The sequence below is a fragment of the Crocodylus porosus genome, unplaced genomic scaffold (genome assembly GCF_001723895.1).
Source record: "Crocodylus porosus isolate Cpor-Errol unplaced genomic scaffold, CroPor_comp1, whole genome shotgun sequence".
Taxonomy (NCBI): domain Eukaryota; kingdom Metazoa; phylum Chordata; order Crocodylia; family Crocodylidae; genus Crocodylus; species Crocodylus porosus.
This window is the reverse complement of record NW_017728929.1, coordinates 5,975,569-5,991,698: the sequence shown is the minus strand read 5'-3', so window position 1 is coordinate 5,991,698 and position 16,130 is coordinate 5,975,569. Positions and strand designations below refer to the sequence as shown.

General features: G+C 44.9%; 2 protein-coding genes across 2 annotated transcripts in view; both read left to right on the top strand.

Annotated features, from left to right (window-relative positions):
* Window positions 1-252: 252 nt before the first annotated feature.
* Window positions 253-14,059, top strand: LIPH (lipase H; the record flags this gene model as incomplete). The annotated part of the gene is made up of 9 exons (XM_019542956.1): window positions 253-627; window positions 1,120-1,228; window positions 1,372-1,473; window positions 2,227-2,316; window positions 3,280-3,447; window positions 4,449-4,544; window positions 5,595-5,706; window positions 7,667-7,840; window positions 13,558-14,059. Coding segments are annotated over 9 exons (1,314 nt in total), but the record flags the coding sequence as incomplete, so codon positions are not given.
* A 1,188-nt stretch (window positions 14,060-15,247) lies between these two features.
* The window catches only part of TMEM41A (transmembrane protein 41A), a 9,853-nt gene continuing 8,970 nt past the window's right edge, over window positions 15,248-16,130 (top strand). The window contains exon 1 of the mRNA XM_019543049.1: window positions 15,248-15,357. Within this exon, the coding sequence (XP_019398594.1) occupies window positions 15,248-15,357 (110 nt within the window). The remainder of the gene's footprint in view (window positions 15,358-16,130) is intronic.

The following is a 16,130-nucleotide window of genomic DNA, read 5'->3' as shown; positions in this document are numbered from 1 at the left end:
AGATGTATAGATACTGTGAAGCGAGATCAGAAATCTGACAGAGGAGTAACACTGACTTAGGGGCAAGGCTTTTGCCATAACACCAGGGCAGAAGGTGAGGTCCCAGGATGCCAGCAGCAGTGCATGTGAGGAGGAGGCAAGAAGGGAAATGTGACCCTTGGAGGTGGATCATCTGTCAGTCTGGCTTTGGCCAATAGGGGTAAAAGCACAGAAGTTGATCAGATTGATAATGACCTCCTGTAACATGTCTTGTTTTCAGATACAGAGGAAGCATGTCCAGCATTCACAGGTCTCAGTATAAGCAGTGCTTTGACAGGAACAGACCTGAAGGTGAAACTACTGCTGTACACAAGGCAGAACCAGCACTGTGCTGAAACCCTCAGTACAGTGGCCTCCAACTATCTAAATGTGACCAAGAAATCCATCTTCATTATCCATGGATACAGACCCACAGGCTCTCCTCCAGTATGGATCCAGGATACAATAAAGCTTTTACTTTCTATTGAAGATGTCAACATAATTATTGTAGACTGGAATCGGGGAGCCACAACTCTCATATACCATAATGCTTTTAGAAAAACCAGGAAGGTCGCTGAATTCTTGAAGAAGCATATTGACCGAATGTTGGTAAGAGAGATGTTTACAGTAACTGCGTACTAAATAAAACGTATTATGAGAAGGAAAGGTATAAATACATCAGATTCTTTGGGACAGCAAATTCTTTTTAAAGGGGATAGAGTAACTATTGTAAGAGAAAAATGTGATGTACCAAATTCTTTACTTTGGTTACACATAATAATGAATTAGTGCCCAGGGAAATTGGCCAAAGAGTTCCCCTATCAGGTCCATGCTCGAGATGGGGATTAAGTTTGAAGCACCTCTTCAGTGGGATAAATGGAGTGGGTAAAAGGGCAGCTCTTGCAGTGAGCATTGTGTATCCAAGAGTTCTGGCATTTGCTTTGATAAAAAGTAGATGACTGTGGGAGGTGGGGGTAAAAATAGGGAGGTGTGTTAACATTCATTAAACTTAAACCTGGCCAGCAGCTGGTTCCTGCCTCTGATATTTCTTATGTTCTTAGTATTTCTGTAACCAATGATCACAGCATTTTTAAATTGCAGGCAGAAGGAGCATCACTTGACTCTATCTATATGATAGGAATTAGCCTCGGTGCACATATCTCTGGGTTTGTGGGACAGATGTATAATGGTAGACTTGGGAGAATCACAGGTAAGCCCTTTTCCCAGTCATTGTTCTTGTCTTTGGTAAGTCACTTCATCTCTCTGCCTCAGCTGGTGCTCATGTTGAATACAGAGAACATTGTAAATGGTATGATATTACAGGGGTGCCATAAGAACTATTTTGCATTTCAGCACTTGACCCAGCAGGACCCCTGTTCCGTGGGAAACCCCATAGCGAGAGGTTAGATCCTTCAGACGCCCAGTTTGTGGATGTCATCCATTCCGACATTGATGGTAATGATGTTTTCTTTCTTCCTTGTCTGCTTCTCACTAGATGGGAACTTAGAAATGAACCAGGAGTGTAGGAATAAGCAGGTGTGGCAATCCAGAGGCTCTTCTCCCAGCCTCACACCAGTTGGAGCACATCCCATACCTACCTGTGTTCACATCTTCAGCCTAGCCATTGGCCCCCCCGACCTTGCTACCACATTTCTTTCCGTCCATGAGCTCTCGAAGGCTCAGCTTCCCCGACTCCAGCAGCTTCATCTTTTTGAGAGCACTAGGACCTCATCATCTGTGCACACTCCCACTATGCACACTTCCTCACTTCAGCATCCCATTCAGAGTCCACTTCTTTGCAGGGGATTGTGCCCTTCTCCCTCAGCCTCCCTGGTGTGTGCATGGAAGGGACCATCCACTCATGGATCTTTTGTGGCCTAGCGGGGTGGGACCAGTTTTGTTTGTGGCACCTCACCAGATGACACAGGGGATGCTCTGGGAGTCCAGGCTCTGCGTTTGAGTAAGGCATGGGGAGAGGCAAGGCCAAGGACCCAACAGGTAGCTTGTCCATTTGGTGCCTTCAACAGTTATTTGCCCCAGTGATGTATAAACAGAACAAAGAAGCTAAATCTCTCAGACAACCAAGCACCCTAAAGCTAAAGGAAGCTGTGTTAGTTGTTCCAGATTCTTCATTTTAAATTTCCCTTTTTCTGTGATTCATGATTTGGTGGGGGAGAGGAGAAAAAAAAAAGTATTTTCTTTTATTAGGACTAGGTTACAGAGAAGCCTTAGGACACATAGACTTCTATCCCAATGGAGGAACTGACCAACCCGGCTGTCCGCAAACAATATTTTCAGGTAATTAAATCTACTTTGCACTGTGGAAGCTATAAAAAAATACATTGAATAATCATCCCAATAAGCCTGGGCCGCTTAGTGTTGTTGTCATAGTTGTTGTATAAACTTATTTTTAAATGATCATTTTAAGTCCCCAGAACACTCTGAGGTCTCTAGTAACCCCTATATTTTGTGGTAAGTAGTAAAGTGTTTGCAGTGTAGATTGTCAGTTGACCTGGTTACCCATTGAAATCAGAACCATATGTGCTCCATAAAGCATGGAAACATGTAAGGAGTGTTTTCCAAGCTATTGCATTACAGGATGAAGTTTATCAAGTTTCCACTACAACCAAGGGCAGATCTTTGGCCACAGCAAGTTCACGCTCTCTTCCAACCTGGGGTGGGGTATTTTTTCAAAGGAAGTCCACACTATATTTGACTTTGCTCTGATTTCCCCCATCTTCCCTCTTCCCCTGGGCTGCTCTGAGCCTGGTGTCAGTGAAGTCTCCTGTGGTTTGCTTACTTTGATGCACTGATTAGACTGTGGCCCAATCCCTGTACTTTAGCAGGAACACCCATCCCCCAAGCAACAGACCTGAAGTTATGTGGTCCACATGCATTGCTTGCCAGCATCTGCTACAAATCACTGGTCAATGTTTGACATGACCCCATTTAAATGCCTTGCATTAAGACTGGGCAGCAATTCTATCCTGGCTGCAATCATACAGCTTTGCTGTAGCACTAACACTGCTGGCAGGCAGCACTGGGATTTCTAACAGAAGTGTAAGTAGGAATCGTGGTGCTTGGGGAGAAGGGTATTTTGTCAGAGAGCTGGGGGCGGTAATGGGATGTGCTATCATACTGCAGCAGCATGGGCTCCCCTGGCACTCCCCCTCTAAACTGATGCCTAGGGCTAGTGCCCCACATGCCCAGCCTTAGTTACGCAACTCATTTCTAATGATTTTTTCTCCTTGTGCAATCGAGGATCACAATATTTCAAATGTGACCATCAGAGATCTGTTTTCCTGTTCCTGTCATCCTTGAAAAAGAGCTGCAACATCACTGCCTACCCATGCAAGTCGTACAGAGATTACAAGAACGGCAAATGTACCAGTTGCAACATTTTCCAGCCTCTGCCATGCCCAGTACTGGGTAAGAAAGATGCAGCACCCATTGTGGATAGAAGTGTTTTTAGGTGATGATTTTTTTGAGAATCACACCTCTCTCAGTCACCTGTCCTACTTTCACCTATGTTTTTTTTCCTGTGGAAACTCTTACAAACAGAATGGAGACTACTGCTTAAGGACCCAAAGCTTTGCAAACTCACCTACAGAAAACTGTCTTTGCTTCTTTCTTGCTTTTTATAAACACTTGGTGGTGAGATGACACCTTTCCCCTTTCAGCCAGAGCAGTTAAGTTCCTAGCTTACATTGCAAATGAAAATGGATGTGGTGATTTCACTCAGTCTCTGCACATCTGCATCAAGACTTTCATAGGAAGTCTGCATTCATGGTGAGCCTAGGACTGGAAAGGCCAAATCAAAGACTTGCTTGAGGACTTTAAACTCAAATAGGGGAGGAAGCAGCAGTGTAGAAATGGAGTGTATCAGCAGAACAATATGGGGAATTAAGGGCATGACACAGTTTCAGGCTGAGCCTTCAAAACCTGCTCAGCAGCCTGTACTTCCATCTATCTGGTGAGATGCTCTGCATTTCAGAAATTACTTATCAAGGTGTCCAAATACAGATTTAAGAGCATAACTGTAGACTTCCTCAAATGAAATCTAAGCCATTAAAATATTCTCTTGAGCTCCCAGAAGTCAACTTTCAATGTGTGTGCAGGGGGCGGTATATTATTCCAAAGAAAAAAGAAGGGTCTTAAAAATATGGGATAGACCAGAACAGGCACCATTAAATTGCCTTCCTCTGGACACTGCCACCTGTGCCTTGGTTCACTCACGTGAATAAGACTAAAAGTGTGTGGTAACTGTGCAGATTGTTGGGATCAGCTTGATCTGCAGTATATTTGATCAGTAACTAATTTAAATATTCTCCTTGTGTCTGAAAAGTAATATAGTATAAATCAAATGCAACCTGTCTTTTCCATAGCCGCTCTAGTAACCTTTTATTATATTTTTACCCTCTGTTCTCTAGGATACTATGCTTATGAATGGAAAAGCCATTTAACGCAAAAGGATCCTCCAGTGACTAAAGCCTTTTTTGATACAGCTGACAAAGAACCGTTTTGCAGTGAGTGATTCACATTTCTGGACAGACACACTGAGGACTGTCCCTTTCTGCAACAGCACAAACACAAACCGTTCAGGACAGGTGGTTAGCCAGCAGGGACATCCCACAACAAGTTACACACACACAGGCCATCTGGCCACAGAAAATGCATTTGTATTGCTCCAAAATGGCACAATTGAAAGAACAGGAACCTTTTACAGACCAGTTAAGCAGGGGTGTGCTGGAACAGACTTGTCCTTTTAGAAGATTTGGTGGTGATAAATTAAAAAAAGCTTAGGAAAAAGAGCAGTAACTGTCCCAGAGTCCAGTTTTGTTCCCATTGTAGCAGTGGCATGACTTCCTTGGGTTAGTTGAGACTTTGACTCTTAAAAGTGACCTGAAAGAAAAAATAGGCTTCTGTCCTTTTTTGGTGCTTAACGAAGGAGAACAGAACTAAGGGAAGTGAGAGATACATGAATGTGCCGAAGGATCACATGAGAATCTAAAGTTACTTTTTTGTTGAATCTGTTGATGGGAATTCATGTATAGCTTTGCTTTATGTTCACTATATATTCTGGGCTTGCCAGCCTGCTAGCATTCTTTCCCTCACTTGTGCCTGGAGTCATGTACTTCTGAATGCCCTTGGACAAGCATAACAGGTGGCGTTCAGGACTTTTTCCCAAAACCTTTGTTTGTTATCGCTCTGCTTTATTTTATTTTTTAATTTTTCCCACTGGGCAGCAGTATACACAGAAAGGAAAGGAAAGCAAAGAGCAGAACAGACTCCAATCACACTGTTTCAAGCTCTTGGTCTGGTTGAATCCCATCACTAATTAGTGCGCTACCTCTGGAAGGATTTGTCATACCCTGCTCTTTGGTCAGAGTTTATAGCAAGCATCACAAATGCAGGCACCAGCCTGATTTTTCACCTCTCTGTGCAGGTTGCCAGTAAAGTCCCTCTGCACAGCACAGTTCAGGAAAGTAGCATGTGCAGAGGGATTTTACAGTAGCATGTGCAGATGGATCATCTAACCCTCATCTAACCATACTCTTTCTTTGTTTACCTCACAGTTTATCATTACTTTGTGGATGTCACTACCTGGAACCAAAATATGAGGAGAGGTTCCCTCACAATTAAATTGACTGACCAAGCTGGAAACACAACAAAATCCAGAATCAACCAGTAAGTCATATTGGTGTCACAAGCAAGTCATTTAGACCAACCAGAACATGATTTTGGGAAGAAGATAGTACAGGGAGTTCTGTGTCAAGGGTCACTATGCTTACACCTTGCAAGACCAAACCCAACTTGTCATAAATTAGCATAACACTATGTGATTTCCATAGACTGCACCAAGTTACACCAGTCTTCGCTCTAGCCCTTAGGACGTAGCATCAGAAAAACATGCCACTTATTTTCAAGAGTGAAATGGTCATTTGTGCATATGTGGTCATGCAAATCGGTATAATTCATCAAATCAGGCTGCAGCCAAATGTTTCCTGCCAGACAAGTTTTTCAGGTACTCTTCAGTGACAATGGAGTGGTATTTCTAGCTGCATGTTCTTAGTCACTTGCATAGTCACTTAGTCACACACTGTCTATGCCAGTTACTTGCTTATCTGCAACCCTCTGATGTTACACAATACATACAGAACAGGCTCCCAAGCCCATAATAACCACCCCCAGTCAACAGGCACACAGACAAATATGCAATCCAGGGCCAGCCAAAGAGTGTGTGTAGGCAAGCCTGATGGCTTACGGGAGCCACTCAAGGGAGCAGGTCAGGATGAGTGTGGCCCCATGTGGGGCAGCAAGTAAGGGGCCCAGTGGGTGGGTTGAGTGCTAGAGGCCCGGTGAGAGTGGGTGATGTGAATGAGGCCTGTTGTGGGGAATAAAAGGATGAATGTGTGCGGCCTGTCAAGGGGCTGAGTATGGCCCAGTCTTGAGCTACAGCAATGTAAGGATGCCATCTATGAGGCATGGGACATGATAAGGGAAGGTCGGAGTCATGTGAAAACCCCTGGGCATTGGGATGGGCAGCCTCCTGCACAGATTATAACCATTCTCTTAACAACAAGGCATGGCAGGAGAGACTGGGCAGACTGCCCTAGACAGGCAGGCAGGCCAGTACCGTAACTGGGCCTGGGAGATTGTCCCCCATCACACGGACTTAAAAACTTCCAAGGATGGAGAGTCCACATCCTCTCTGGGTAACCTGTTCCCATGTTTTATTACACCCCTAGTGAGAAAATTTTCCTAATATCTTACCTAAACTTCTCTTGATGCAACTTGAGACCATTGCTCCTTGTTCTGTCTTTGCTCACCTGTGCAGTATCATAGCATAAGTTTTTTTTGTGTATGTTGATTGTGCACATACCAGGGGAGCTTCCTGCAACATCTCAGTATAAAATGAGCTATGCTGGCAAAAATCACTGGGACAAATCCATCCCTTATGAAATCCCATTGGCTTTAATGTTATGCTGTAATATAACTTTGTCAAATCTGCTGTTCCATAGAGGCCTGTATTGTGGCTAGCTAAAACCACTATGAGAAACTGGTTTAAGACACCTCAGCATCTTAACTCCTAATCTTCCATTTTATAGCTCTAAATCAGAAATCTACTGTATTTTAATATAGGATTTTGTATGTCATCATTTAGTATGAATGGATGATTAAATGTATAGGTCCATGTGGGAAGCAGGGATTAGTCTAGCAGTTTGAGTTTAGGATCAAGACAGAATTGGAGCTAGGAATATCATTTGAGGTCAATGGTGCTAGTATTTTCTGAGCTGCACTAACAAGTTTTCAGTCCACAGCAGTAGAATGGAAGTGATCTCCCAAGATTTGTACCATCTTGAATGACAACAGTCTCACAGACAACCATTCTCATATGATTTTACTCACACCTGAAAGAAATGAGAAATTAATTCCTTATGGCTTCTGGAAGTGCCTAGGTACACAAATAATCAGGGTGTATTTAGTTCTAGATATCTGAATTCAAACCCAACCCGCTGAAAAACAGAAGCAAATCAAAGGTTTTGGTTCTTTCCCACAATCACTGCTTTTAATGTTACACTGAATCTACTCAGCATGCCATTTTCTTTTTAGTTAGTGTATCATACATTGTTTGTTTTCTTTTTAGTGAAGCTGCAGTTTTTCAACAACACAGACAAACTATTTTGCTAACTGGATTTGACCGGGATTTGGATGAAGTACAAAGAATGTCCTTGACATTTTCCACAGGGAGTGTAGTAGGCCCAAAGTACAAACTCAGGATTCTCCAAATGAGGTTATGGTCAATTTCAAATCCGGAAAGGTAAGTAGAGAATTATTAACAATCTCCACTTACAAATCAGACACTTGTAAATGTTTAATGTGCATTACTGACCTGCCTGAGGACATTTGTGTGTAATTTCTATATGTATATGTGTATTAGGTCATTCTACCAAGTACAAAAGGCCTTGTATTTGTGTTCGATCAACCCTGGGCTCTCCCAATGATTCTTATAAAACCAGTCTTGATGTTTCCTGGTAGAGAATCCACCCATTTCTTCATAGGCAACGCGTAGGGGAGGCATGGGGGGGATGTGGCCCCCCCCTAAAATTGGCCACTGCTGATGTCTGCATTGCCGCCTGTAGGCAGTCAGCACTCGCCACCCCCACCCCGTCGCTGCCGATACCACTGTGGCCACCTGTGGATGGTACCCACTCAGCCTGCCCTCGCCACCAACATCACTGCAGCCGCTTGCAGGAGGTCCCTGCTTGGCCCGCCTTCACGACCAGCACTGCCACAGCCACCTGAGGGCAGTCCCACCCACTGCCAACACACCTCTGCTGCTGACACTGCTGCCTGCAGGCAGTTTCCATGCCCCACCCAGCCTCAGGAGGCATGCATCATTCATGCATCCCTTTGCAGGCGCTGGTGACAGTGGACTTGAGGACCTACAAGCACTGCCAACATTCTCCTATTGTTGTTGATTGGAAATCCCCATTTTTTCATTGAGGAACTGGTGGAAGAGGTCTCACTTGATTGGGTCCTTGAGTACTTTGACATAGATCTTCCATCACCATTGCTTCTGCTGCAACCATTATTTGGGAGCCAATTTGAATGACATAAATGAGCAGATGAGTCAGTGATTGATCCAGCAATCATCAGCTCCTAGTATAGCTCAGGTGATGTGGACATCTTTGCAATCCCACTGACACTGACATACTCAATCAAGTGCCAATGATTGGATTGCGTGTGTTGCCATGATGTCTTGGGCCTGTTTTTCAGGCAGAACAGGGTGTCAGTGATGGCATGAAGGACACATGCTCTCAGTGGCTGGGGAGGCACAGCTGCATTGGCAGCAGCAGGACTCTGGTGGTGGTAAGTGTGGAGCTCCCGCAGATGCTGCCAGACTGCCTGCAGACACTGCTGGACTGCCCGCAGATGCTGCCAGCCACCAAGTGTCTGCGGTGTCTTTTTGTAGGGGTGCACTGCGATGCTCAGGGAATCCACATGCACCCCCTAGGCATTGGCCCTGATTGACGGTGAGTCTGTGTTCTGTGCATTTGGTCAAAAGGAGGATACTGCTGGAGTTGGCATTTCCCACTCCTTCCTTGCCAATGGTTCCATTCCAGAGGTTTGAGTCTCTTCTGGCTCTGGTGTTGAAATTGCTAAGAAGTATAAGTCTGTCTTTCTCTGGAATACCAGAAAGGATTTGGTCAAGGTTGGCATAGAATTCCTCCCTGGTTTTGGCAGCGGCGTCAAGAGTCGGGGCAGATGTGCTGATGATAGTGGTGTTTTGGCTCCTTGACTGTTTAAGATGGAGAATCATGAAGTGCCCATTAATTCTGATAGGGAACTCATTGGGTTGGTTTATGAGTTCATTCTTGATGGCAAAAACCAACTCTGTGAAGCCACCATTCTCCTTCCTGTTTAACCTTTCACAAGAAGGTATAGCCACCTCCTTGTTCTTTGAGCTACCCATCTCTCGGTTCCCAAGTCTCGCTCAATGTTGTGTCATCTGAGTTCTCAAGCCACAATTGTAGTACAGTGCTCTGGGTGTTCACTATTAATAGGGACCTACCAAATTCATGGTGGAAGTGAACTGCACGGCAGCTCCTTTAATCTTGCAGGTTCTCCTATACACTTCCTCCTATGGATTGGCAGAGGGGCTGTGCCACTTGCTTCTGATCAGCAGAGAAGCGAAAACTGTGGTTTTAAATATAGTCTCGTTTTTGCCTCCTAGCCAGTCAGCAGCAAACAACAGGGCCACTGGGGCCGCTCAGCTAATCAGCAACATGGTGGGGTGTGCAGGGCAACCTGCATGATTAAAGCAGTTGCTGCACAGCCCACTTCCACCATTAATTCAGTAGGTCCCTAACTGTTAGGATTGTCCATGAGTCTCCTAATGTTCTAGGTCCCAAAACTGATTGTGTGTCTTTGTTGATTTTGACTACAGTAAAGGTAATCTCACTAGATGCAGTTACTCAGTCAAGAAAAAGGTAGGCAATCTAAGTTTAGGGCACCTTTTCTAGCCCCCTCCTCATGTGGGGTGAGCAAAGTGGATCCGGAAGAAGGGTGCTTTGGCCGAATCACACTCTTGGCTCCAAGTACTAGACAACTTTCTTGTAACTGCCGCCTTCATACCAGTTCATGAATAGGAGCTTCCAGACTTCACAATTCTGCTTCTGTCATCATCAGCTGGTCACCAAAGGACTTGAAAAATGTGCTGGAAAAGCCGTTTCCATGGAGAATTTCTTTTACTGTGGAGAACCTGCTCCCACAAGGTTCTTGACAGAACAGGACCTTCGTCCAATGGCAAGGAGACCAAGACAACTGGCGATCTCGTTCTGCTGCAGCCGCCTTCCACCTTCACAACTGCTGAGATTCTGACATCTGCTGCTCTGCTGTTGAGGACTTGTAGACCCATGGCTGCAGGGCTGGGCAGGCTTATTATAATGGTGATCTGAACTTGCTATGTCATGGCACCATCAAAGGACATATGTGGCTTTTCAGGAGGGAAAGAATTGCCATCTACTGTCTCCACCTCATCCTGGTGGTGTTATCAACTCCATCAACTCCAAGCAAAAGAAACTGAATCTCCAACAAGCCAAGGCAGAAGTCTAAAGGAGGACCCATGATATGAAGAACAGATCATGGGAAGACAAGGCAAAGGAGATTCAACATCTTGCTGACATCCACAATATGTGATTTTTTTTTTTCAGTGCCATCAAAGTCCGACTCCAGACTAGTGTGCTACCATAGAGGACAGTTTGATTGTCCTCTATCCTCTTTTGATACAAAACCGGACACCTTTTTGTCCTCTACTTTTTACAATGAGAAAAAAAGGTGTCCAGTTTCATATCAATAGAGGACAGAGTAGCAGAAAACTGGAATGTCCTCTGTTATGGCCACTCTACTCCAGACTCCCGAAGCAAGTTTTATTCACTCAGCTCAGTCAAGGCATGTGCTCAAGAGGAGGGCAGAGAAAGTGCTTCAAGGATGTCCTCCAGACAAACTTGAAAAAATTTATCATCAGTATCATCTCATGGGAGACTATCACCTGGGATCGCCCCAAGAGGAGGAAGAGTCTGCTGCAAGGATCTCAGTACTTTGGAACCTTTTGATGACAACAGGAGATGGAAAAATGGGAGTGGCAGAAACAGTAAGTCATGGACCGAACTAAAAACCCAGAGCCACCCACCCCAAATGGAAACATACTCAAGCTGCAACAGAGTCTGACCCTGGATTGGCCTCATAAGCCATTTTTGGAACCACATATAAGATAATCATCCTCATTTGAGGGATTGCCAATGATGATGATGATTTATATAAGGCCAAATTCTGCTTTTAAAGACATTTACTCCCCACTGTTCACTTTGAATTTTTCATCCACATCTGGAGAGAGAATTTGGTTTAATGTCTTTAAGTAATTTGGGGTTTCAGCTTACAATCTTTACTCAGGCAGAACCCTCCAATCATCGGGTCCAGCCCTCCCTGTTCTAAGCAGGAAAGACTGCTGGGGTCAAATAACCCCAGCAAGGTATGCGTCCAGTATTCTTTTGAAGATCTCCAGGGTAAGTGCCTGCACCACCCCTGCTGGGAGTCTATTCACTGTGAAGAAGTTTTTCCTTACATCTAGTCTGAAACCTTCTTCTAGGACTTTATGACCATTGCCCCTGGTTTTCCCCTGGGGCGCTTTGGTAAATGGTCGTTTGCCTAGCTCCTGATGCTCTTCCCTGATATATTTGTAAGCTGTCACCAAATCCCACTGAAGTCTTCTCTTTTCTAAGCTGAACAGTCCCATATCTGTCAGCCTTTCCTCATATGGCTTGCTCTTCAAGCCTCTAATCATATGAGTGGCTCTTCTCATTTATTACCAAAGAATCCCAAAGCAAACCAAAAAAGCCCTCTTATTATTTTGCCTCCAGAGGAAGTTCTGCTTTTTATACCAGAGTTGCAAAAACAAATCCAACTCACATAAATACAAGAGTCCAACATATGTACATGAGCAGCCATTAAAAAGCCAAGCTTCCCAACAGTGGCCACCTACTTTCTGCAGACATCTTGTCTTCCAAATAAAGGGGTGTGGAGATAGGGAAGGGGCTCCCTCAGACACCAGTGAGTGGTAGGCAGCTGGTAGCTATTGCTGACCGTGGAACAGTAACCCCAGTCCACACAGCATGAATGAATATATCTGCTGCTCCATTCTGTCCCGCTGACTTATGTCTCCTCCTTGGCCAGTCCCTTGTGCCACACGTTCTGGGATAGTGTTTCTCAACCCATGGGTCGTGACCCAACAGTGTGTCGCAAGAATATATGAAAAGGTCATGATTCATAGACCGATAGATTGTGAGGCCAGAAGGGACCTCAGAAGATCATCAGGTCCAGCACCCTGCACCGAGCAGGAAAGATAACTGGGGGTCAGGTGTCCCCAGCAAGATGACTGTCTAGTCTCCTCTTCAAGATTTCCGGGGTAGGTGATTGCACCACCTCTGGAGGGACAAACATAAAAAATGGATCAAACTTGAAAAATGGATTCTCCTTTAAAAGAGAGAAATGTGGGAAACTCTGGCTTTTCCCTAGCAGGCTGCCAGAGCTCCAGCCTGCAAGGGGCTGCTTGGGGCCACCCATGCCCTACACATACCCCCCAACCCCACACACTGTGGGGGGGGTGGCCTGGGGAAAGGGGCAGTGGGTCAGGAGTGAGGGGCACCAGGTTGGGACTAGCCATCGGTGTTTACAAATGGGTCTTGGTGCAAAATATTTTGAGAACCACTGTTGGGGGACAACACTGCTTGAGTCAATCTTGACTTCTGAGCTGAATGTTCCACATGTTCTTTGACCTCCTCTCTTTAGCGTCTGAAAGGATTTCTTCTCTGTGCAAAATTACTGAGGGAAAAGGCCTTGACTCATCCAGTCTTATTGAAAATAAGGTGAATGTGCAACAGAGAGAAAACAGTAGTAAAATAAAAGGAATAATTCACACCATCCATTTTCCTTGTAATTTCAGTCAAATCTGGCACTCTTTTATGAATTACAGAACCATGGAAGGAATCTGAATTTCCAGCAAGCCAGCTCCCTTCTGTCCACCTTTGTTACTTATGACTCCCTAGCCTGTTTTTCTCAGATCTCCACTATCTCTTGATCCATTTTTCCAGCTTCTGGTCAGCCCTTTGATATACCTTGTTTACCATTAGTCCGGAGACCCTTCATCATTATCTCCTGCTACCTGTGAGATAACTCTTTAGAGCTTTCCTTCCCTGAGACTTAACTCAACAAAAGTAAGTGTTAGTATGCTGCTATCACTTCCTTGTAAAATCAGGGCAGAGGGGTTTCATTCTCGCAGAACCGCACCCAAAACATCTGGTTTAAATCTTCCCGTTTCCCACAACACTGGAACCCAACCCAGGGCTGTTTTCCTTTTCTTCTAAACTTGCTATAGCAAACTCATGCTACACAAATTCCTAATATGATGTATGATCTTACCACATAGTTGAGGCCTTATATAGAATGCTCATAGGATCTTGTGTTCTCTTTATGTAGACCCCAGCTGTGCAGATACGACCTGGTCTTGATGGAAAATGTTGAAATCATCTTCAAACCTATTCCGTGTGAAAGCAGGCCAACATGAAGTAAAGCAGCTTTGGGGGAAAAGTAATCTTATATTGAAAACTGTGCACATCCCAGATGGCAGGAAAATGGCAGGAAAAGATTAGTTGTTTTTTTGGAAGGTGTCTTGGACTCTAACTGTCTCCTATACATGTCTAGCTACAGCACACAGTTCACTTTCTCTCCTGTCCATGTAGCAGTATGCAGATGCATTTCTAGTGGTATCATAGAATTAATAACACCTTATGCCCAAACATCTTCCAGACATAAGTCACGGAAGGAGAAGCCACAGATGTTGCAGGAGACCACTGTATTCAGTTTCCAAACCAGCTATCTTCATTTTGACTGACAATCAATTACTTCTAAAACACTGCTTTTTTAATTATTTATTCTGTGGTTTGATTCTTAATAATGCTTTGCCTCAGGGGCATGCATGGGATGTGTGATTCTTGGAGGCTGATTACAAAAGGTACAGGTTATTTCAGAAGGAAACGACTGATTTTTGTGAGTGTCAGAATAGGATTCTCCTTTCACAAATTTGCCAAGCAGGCCTAGGAAAGCTGAAAAACAAAGCTAAGAATGCCACACCTGGCACAGGTTGTTACTTCATTTATGTCGCATCCCTTTCATCAGAGCTACTGAAGAAGGATTCAGCATTACATGTACCAATCATTGCTTCTGTTCTGCTGGGAACAACTTAAGAAATTAAATGCTCCATTGTGCACAATGCAAGTTTTGAAGTGTGCCGTTTGGGTTGCTGTGTCAGTCATTTACAGGAAAACACAATCTTCAACACAGGGAAATCAAACTAGAGACCACCAGCATCACAAACTGGAAGCCTCATGCATCCAGGAGACCTTCCCACCCACACAAGGCTGAGGAATTATATTCTGTGGCTCACAGCAGGGCTCAGGGGCTGTGGATTGGGAGTGAGGGGCAATGGCATGGGCAGGGCATCAGCATATCAGGGCTGTTCATTGCCACAGAGCAGTAGGAGGCTGGGACAGCTGCAGCTGGACCCACGTCTTGGTTAGTGAAGGGGGCAGGAGGATCTCTGATTTTCCATGATAAAAAAAACCAAAATCAAATGCCAAAATTTGTAAGTATTTAGAATGTATTTTATTATAGTGATTGAGGCCCTGGCAGGCTTCCAAATTGCTTTAAAATTGTAACTATTTCAATAAAACATTGTGTTCAACTGATATCTATATCTATAGTGACATTTCATTTTCATTGTGGAAAACACAGATTTTAAGTTTTTAATCAGAGAATTTGCATTTTATCAGAGAATTTGCAATTTTTAAACAGAGAAAATCAGGATCCCTGCTCATAACTTTTGCCACCATGCTAGGTTTTCAAAGGAAACCAAAAAAAGCACTTTTTTGGATGCAGAATCCTAACAAAACTTAAACCCTCTCTCTCAACCCGTGCAGCTCTTTCAGAAAAAAAAACAGGAACATGGACACAAGGCAGTCTATTTTGAACAGCTGCACCACTTCTGTAGACATTTCCCATAGAAATTCAGCTTCAGGCCAGCCCCAGTATACAACACTTCAGAGTGCCTTTTGTGAGCGAGTGATATGAGATTCCAAGGAGAGGCTCGCACTAGGCAGCGTTAGACAACATGGATACAGAGGTCATTACCGACGGTCCTTCCAGTACATCTACACACTCGCACACACCTTTGCCTATGAACACGATTGGTGTTTGGGAATGCTACGTGTCTCATGCCAGGTGAACCTTTACACAGTGCCACATCATTCTGTACTTTGTATGTGCCACATCCTACACAACACAGCACCTTTAGAAAAGGTTTAAGATACAAGGAGGAAAAAAACTGTGACTTGACAAAATCTGGGGCATTTTCAATAACGTACAAGAGGATTTTTCCACACACGGAAATGGAGGTCTTGATATTCACAGTCCCACATGCTTTCAGGGCTAGCTCCAACTGATACACACTGCCCCATGAGCTGAACCAACTGGGGGGCACCTGCGAGCCCAGGCACGCAGACTGCCTGAATCCTAGGGAAGTCAGGCTGGAGGGGCCCTGCAGAGGTCACATCTAGTCTGCCCCGTCCAGGCCAGGCTCAGGCTCTGGCTGGAGGCCGCGGGCTCGGAGAGCGCCTCTGAGGTGCCGCAGAGCAGCAGGAGCAGCCACGGAAAGCCAAAAAGGAGTCGCAGCGCAGGGCCACGAGCGCTCCAGGCCCCAAGAGATGCTGCGGGGGTGGCCGAAACCTCAGCTCCCACGAGCAGCTGCAAATGCATGTGGCAGAGAGCGTGTGTGCAAGCACCTGGGTGAGGGCATGCATGTGCAAGCAGCTGGGTGAGAGTATGTGTGCAAGCAGACAGATGCATAAATAGACACGTGTGCAGCAAGCGTCTGAGAGCATACATGCGCAAGAAGCTGCGTCAAAGCATGTGGGAGCACCCCTCTGTGTAAGCTGACAGCTTTGTAAGAGCGGACGTGTGCCACCAGCCGCCTGCAAGCAGGCAGCCCCGCACTG